Here is a 6,508-nt window from a genome sequence, read left to right as displayed (position 1 = left end):
GGCTAGCTGGTTCTAATGTTCCAGGGTAACGACACTTGTAAGTCGAATCAGTTTCGTTGTTTGAAAGAATTGAGTTGCATCAGCATTCAACATTGAGATTGGAAACGCCTTTAAAGAAATTGGACGAACTCGACAAAACTGGACAAGGGGCTTAGAATGACCACGAAGAGACACGGACGGGCGCAGAGACAAAGACGTCTTTCCGTGTTTTCTATTGCTTCGTCCAGTTTCTTTCTGCTGTTCAAAGGTGCTTCAAGGTCGTGAAACATCTAAATCGCACCGAAGTCAAGTTGACCTGTTATGGGTGACTATTTCTTCCGCCAAGCTGACGCTCTAAATGGCCCCCAATATTCAAAAAGATTGGATAAACTGATGTTTAAAGGCTCGAAAGGACAGTGCTGAAAGGATCAGGTATAAACAAACAGGGTGCCTACGTCCACCTTTCACTCTGGTCATTTTGCGCCATTGTAAAAACAAACTTAAACCAACTCACCCAGATTTCTGTTTTCATTTGATAAATAGTAGGAAGATATACTGTTGAAAAAAAGGATGCTCTTGCCGGAGAATATAGGAGGCCAAATTCAAAAGAAAAAAAGGGGAGTAAGTTTTCCTTTCGAGTGAAATCAGACCGCTACACCCAAAGTAACTGTTTCTCCACACATATTGTCTTGGAGGAGAGATGGTAGTTCTGAAACAGGGGAGAGGGTAGTTCAGACTGGTATAGCGATATTGTTCAACATATTTTATTACCGTTGTTGACATTTTCGGCTGGGTAGCATTAGATTACAAACTCTTTAGCGGGATCCAGCTTGGAGAGCTGACGCTAGTACAGGCAGCTGAAGCTTTGAAAGATATCTGCATTTATTTCAAGTTTTTCAAGTTTTCCCTGATCAAGGATGGAGTATCCACGCGAAGGAACTTGCTCCACAGCATCTCGAGGTGTGGCATAGTGATCACGTTAGCTATTAACGTTGCTCTACTAAGCCATTGGCTGCCTCCTTCGAGGAATAGCGCTGGGTCCTCGAGACTGTCTGGGAGCACGTTGAACAGCGCCACGCCCGCGTTGCTTTGTTCACCAAACGCCGGAAAGAAAAAAAGCCGCAGGCTTTGACTCGAAACCTGCGTATGGAAAAAGATAAGGGCACTTAAATGTACACAACTCGGTTATGGCAAACAAAATTTGTATTTGAAAGCAGGATACCTATGTCGGGGAGGATTTGTTGAACACATTTTTAGTTGATGTAAACCTGGCCCTTATAAGTCCTCAAAAGCCTAAAATTGGCAATGGGGCAGGGTAAAATAGAATAGAGAGTACTGTTGAAAAGCCTGTTGTGGCACCATTCCATGAGTCGAGGGTGTAGCAGAGGACGTCACTTGTGTTAAAGTATATCCGACTAGTATTGCCCGTGTTGGCATCACTTCAACCTCATTATCAAATCCATGGTTGAGGTACGAGAAGCCGAGTTTACGCTAGCTGAGATGGCCATGCTTCATTTCAAGTAACCCTAACCTTTATAACAAAGCCAAACTTACGACACCCAGGAAACATTTCCCTTTGTTGATATCTTTGTAATAAATTTTTCTGGTATACCCCTCGCTTTCAGGGCATGTCGCGGGGAAGATACAGCGTAATTTTAAGCACCATTACAATGCCGGGTTTGCCCGAATAACCTAACGAGGTTTAAGTAAAATATAAAAAGGAAGCTTATCGTGTAATTTCATAGGGCATCTCGACATTTCACGGGGTTGTTTAAATTTTTGAAGTTTTCACCTATGGACGCACAAGCAAAGGGCACTCAATTAGGCGAATACTGATATTCTCTCGTAGCACAGCTTTTTGCAGCCAGTTGATAATCCTGCTGGGCCTTTCTCACTGCCCAGGCTTTGGGCCGGTTTCATTTATGCACATCCGAGAACAAATACATTGCAGTCGCTACTGAATATGCTACCCGGCATACAATGTCCCGCGGTTTCAATATATAGTGGACGCTACTGACGTCACCCACTCTCTTCTCTACTTATTAATTCTTCACCACGGTGCTCCCCGCACATTTCCAGACACCGTGGTTCACATTTCTTATCTGAGCTCCTCGCTGGCGTACTTCGTTCATGCTCGCTTCGCCACAAGCTGACCAGCGCACACCTCCCACCGACAAAGGGTCTCACAGAGCGCTTTAGTTTCCCTTACGTACATATTTGCTATGTATGCGTCCAATGATCACCATGAGGTAGACTTCGCACTGCAGTTCACCGCTTTTTCTTTAATTTATGGCGTCATGGCACAGCACACTTTTTACGCTTCTATATTCCTTCCGCACGGGAACCAACCATGCCGCTTGACACAGTGATGCTTCCTGCCACACTCTTGTTCATCGAATACGCTCACGAAACCACAATGCGGGCTGATGAAGCACATGAGCAGCTTGCCTGTTCTCAACTCGCTCCATTGCAAGCCAACCGAAGAGGGGCGGTGCACTCTTAACTGGGTTTCCTGGTCTTGCTGGGGTGCACTACTCGCCGCATGGGACTCTCTTACAAACTGGTCTTTTACAGTCCTCCAGCAAGCCTCACACATTACTCATGAGATACCTCCCGTGATCTCTCCCACCCCGCAATCAACTTGTAGCAAAATTGTCGACATCGACCGCCCGATAACACAGCCTCCCGGAATCGTTGCGCGGATACTACGGCTTCCTGCGCCGCTTGACACCGTGTGCAGACGCTTGCACGGCGATTGGTTCGCGCTCTTATGGTACCAATATTATTATGGAAATTTCTACCCCACATACCTGGTACGGTGTCAGACTGCTTAGTGTAAAACATAATGGTGGCCAATTAAAACCCATGGATATTACTGAAGTGCCTCATACCCGAATGCCAAACTCCCCCTGGTGCCCGGAGCACGTCTTCCAGTCGACAGAAATACGTAGAGGTTCGTCGGCGAACACGGGAACCTCGATGTATGTCTTGTTCTCCACACAGTAGCTTGTGTACGGCTTGTATGGCCACAGGCCTCCAAGGCCTGTCACTTTCAAAGTTCCTATCTTGATTCCAGGAAACAAAGTGCCGATGGGGACTGGTAGTGGGATAGTGTCAGGAATTTGGCGCAGGTATGTGTTGACACTTTTAGTCCAGTCGACATCTGGGGCGTTCGGGCAGTGATCTGCAATTATTAACACGAGGAAATAAAAAAAAACAGAGTTATCTGGTTGCCAGAAGAGATACTTCCGCTGTTAAACGTTTATCTGCAAGGCAAGGACTTGCGCAACAAACACGTCGTTCCACAGTTAACATGCCTGCGTTGGCGTTGGCGCCGAAGGGCTGAGAGAAAATCTTTCTCGAAACAATTTTTTGTTACATGATGCGACACCATTGATCAAAGGCGCCTCGCCGTGGTGAGCTTCGGTGCATACTACGCGCAGGATCAATTAAATGGCCCCAATTGTTTAGCGAAATTGCCCACCTACGTCGCAGAGCACTACATTAGTTATAATTCTTCAACTCTACTCAGTGACGAAGCAAACGTGATGATAACACAAGATTCTATTTTGATAATACGTTGAAACATGCATTTTAAAAAAATTATGCTAAAAGCGCCGAGCAGATATAAATAAGGACGAAAAATACTATGCGATGGTATTGCGTTGAACACGATGTTTCTTAGTAGGGCTTGATTGCTGGCTAGTTGGTCCATGCCGAACGGAGCGTCTTGTCCTATCTTCTCTTTTTTCTAGTCTTTTGGGCAAACGTATTCCTTCGTACGCTGTTCCAGCGCGCATTTTCATCAGCATTGCTACTTCGTCTTGAGATATTACGCTACTTTTACGTTACAAATGTGTTTATGTTTAACGCTTAATTTCGTATTCATTTTTAGAATATGCATCAAATGTTTTTGTTTTCTTTTTCGAAGCAGTATCAGGTAACTTGGTGGTGTATTTTTATGCCAAGCGTCGAACTACATGACGTTTCGTCGGAACTGTACCTGTCCTCGTCAGTGTTTGTGTGCGTTTGACCGACCTACGCAAGAAAACGACAAATTTACGGAGAATTTATGAAGCCGAGAACAGTGCCCGTTCACCACAAAAGAGTAGTATTGCAAAATTACCACCGTTTGTTGGGCTTCAACCCATGTAACTAAACGTTTCATTCCCTCGATTCTAATAAGGGGCATGATTGTATGTGAGGAATGGAGTTTATGAGTTTTTCTGGGCAGTTTGACATGGTACAGAGCAACTTTTAAAGCGACGGGCGTTAAGTATCTGTACGGAAACACATAACATATCTCTGTGATACGAAAGTATTATATAGAGTATTAGTACCTGGTTTTTCAACGCCATCAGAAAGGCCTCATACTCATAGACGCTTCAAAAATGTTCAGTGTGGACCTTGCCGCGAGAGACGGACCATGTACTATTAGCATTGTATCATAAATGACTACTCCGTATCGGTTCTTCTGTGTGACTGTAGTGATGTCTGGCTGAGATTTTCTGGTTTTTAGGTACGCAAATGTGGCCAGAAAAAAATCCGTGGATGTAAACCCCATTGCCATGCCAAAAAACGCAGACCGGTGTGTGCGCAATATTCATGTCCAAACTTTAGTGGACCCAGAGGGTGGATCCTGATATCCTGACCTCGCCTCCCCCTTATTTTTGCAGTTCATACCCCGAAGAAGATGATCGCTCAGGTCGTGAATAAGTCTAGTTGATGATTTTTTCTCTACTTATTGTATTGGTGGTTTTCCAAAATATTGATGAAAAAAAGGTTGCTACCCTCTTCCCCTCATCATCGTCACCATCATCATCATCACTAATGGAAGCTGACCACCCCATTTGAAGAAAACCTGGATCCACCCCTGTGCCCAAATATATTCGGTAGGTGCTGGCCCGGCGCAGCACCGCCTAGTGTACTCGCTCTCATCGATGCACTTGCAGCTTCCCCAGTGAGAACATTACCGCGCGACGAAATTTTGCACCAAATACTTTTCAGAGAAATGGGTTTCACACCCTAAAGGAAAAAGTCCAATTCAATCCCGTAAAAATTTCATTGGGGCTCAATAGTTCTAAAATAGGTGTGGTTTTATTTATACGCAGAATTTTTGGAACACTGCCATGCATTACCTTAATTGTCGTTTTAAATGTTAGGGGCCGCACTGGGTGTTACCAGGACCTTTTCTATAAGGTCACTCCATTGAAGCAGCCCTTGAGCAATTTGCCATACTCCGTTGAAGCCGCCTTGACAGGTGTCCCTGCCGCCACTTCTCAGCATTTCACTCATTTTATTGCTTGCCCCATTAGAACATCTAAGTTACGCTGCATCGAAATTCCGCACATCTCGTGAGAACACGAGCGTTCCGCACACCAGTTACTTCGCCGCAACACAGCTTCCAAACTACCCTTCGTGGTCTTGCATAACTATTGTTGCGATCCCAACTTGTTTTCCCATTAAGCATTTTTTGTACGTGCGTAAAAGGAACCCGTGCTCTTACGCGCCCCGGACATATGTTTCCCATGTTTTGTCACTGCACATTTCCAGAGCACACGAAGTAAAGAAGGGCTTTACGTACCTGCTATTGTGAGGTTGGAGTAGTCATTGCGAGCGCTGGCTATTTTCACTGCCGTGAGTGCAATGAGCAGCTTGATTAGCGCTAGCATGGTCGCCAGTGGAATTTTTTATTTGAACCTGTAGACGTAAGAACAAGGTGTGGAAAATATATTTCTGTTTCAAAGTTCAATTAACCATTCTGGAAAACAAGATAAAGCTTTCGCGATATAAAAACATTGCCAAAAATCGTCAATAGAAAAATGCGGGTCGGTTATCTAATGAAACATGCAGTTGAACCCAGAAAAACCGTATGGAAAGCTCCTAAGATAGTTTCCAAGTACATGCACATTTCGGGTAATGGGAATGGTGAGTGTTAATATTCAGTGCAAGTACGTATTCAAGGATTCAACCCAAAGAGGCACTCCTAGTAAAGATTGTTCTTGTCCTTACAGGACAAAAAACTTCCCCTGTTGCACGTGTTATTTTTATCACCTCCTGCCGGTTGCTATTGTAGACTGGACGAAACTCTCACCTTACCGTTCTTTTCGTGAATGCTGGTCAAGCCAGTAACCACACGTCACTAAATTCGGTTACCTGGGAAACTCCGCCTACCAAAGTGAGGGTCTTAGTGCGTTGCCAAGAAGTGAAGGCCTGGTAGCCCTATCCTTCTTTTATAATGCCAATTTGGTTGCCGTATCGCACAGCAAGCACAACACTCCGCCGACAATCTTCGTGAGCCGACGACGTAAAGTGGGAACATCCTGTGGTCTCTAATAAGCCCGCTGACGCACGCCTCACGAACAATAATTGGGCTATGTTGAGCGAGTGGAGAGGCAAGATATGCCTTTTGAAGTTGTGTAGGGCACGAGACAGGGTGTTGCGTGGTATCAGCTGATAAACATTCGGCGTGGCGAGAAAACGAACAGGAAATAACAGCACGTCACAACCCCCGTCCCACACGCACAAA

General features: G+C 45.0%; 1 protein-coding gene across 2 annotated transcripts; it reads right to left on the bottom strand.

Moving 5' to 3' along the window:
• Window positions 1-727: 727 nt before the first annotated feature.
• On the bottom strand, window positions 728-6,296 carry LOC144150166 (uncharacterized). 2 transcript variants are annotated; one of them, XM_077682007.1, is made up of 4 exons: window positions 6,079-6,296; window positions 5,564-5,679; window positions 2,871-3,163; window positions 728-1,119 (listed from the first exon to the last, which is right to left on the bottom strand). In XM_077682007.1, the coding sequence occupies exons 2-4, from the start codon at window positions 5,649-5,651 to the stop codon at window positions 862-864; spliced, it is 639 nt and encodes a 212-aa protein (XP_077538133.1). In that variant the 5' UTR covers window positions 5,652-5,679; window positions 6,079-6,296; the 3' UTR covers window positions 728-861. The 2 variants fall into 2 exon arrangements, with proteins under 2 accessions (XP_077538133.1, XP_077538134.1); XM_077682008.1 differs by having other exon boundaries at window positions 6,074-6,204.
• Between the last annotated feature and the right edge of the window lie 212 nt (window positions 6,297-6,508).

This window comes from Haemaphysalis longicornis, unplaced genomic scaffold (genome assembly GCF_048455015.1).
Source record: "Haemaphysalis longicornis isolate Haplotype H1 unplaced genomic scaffold, Haemaphysalis longicornis Haplotype H1 scaffold_8, whole genome shotgun sequence".
NCBI lineage: Eukaryota > Metazoa > Arthropoda > Arachnida > Ixodida > Ixodidae > Haemaphysalis > Haemaphysalis longicornis.
The sequence above is the reverse complement of the archived record's forward strand: the minus strand, read 5'-3'. Positions and strand labels throughout refer to the sequence as shown.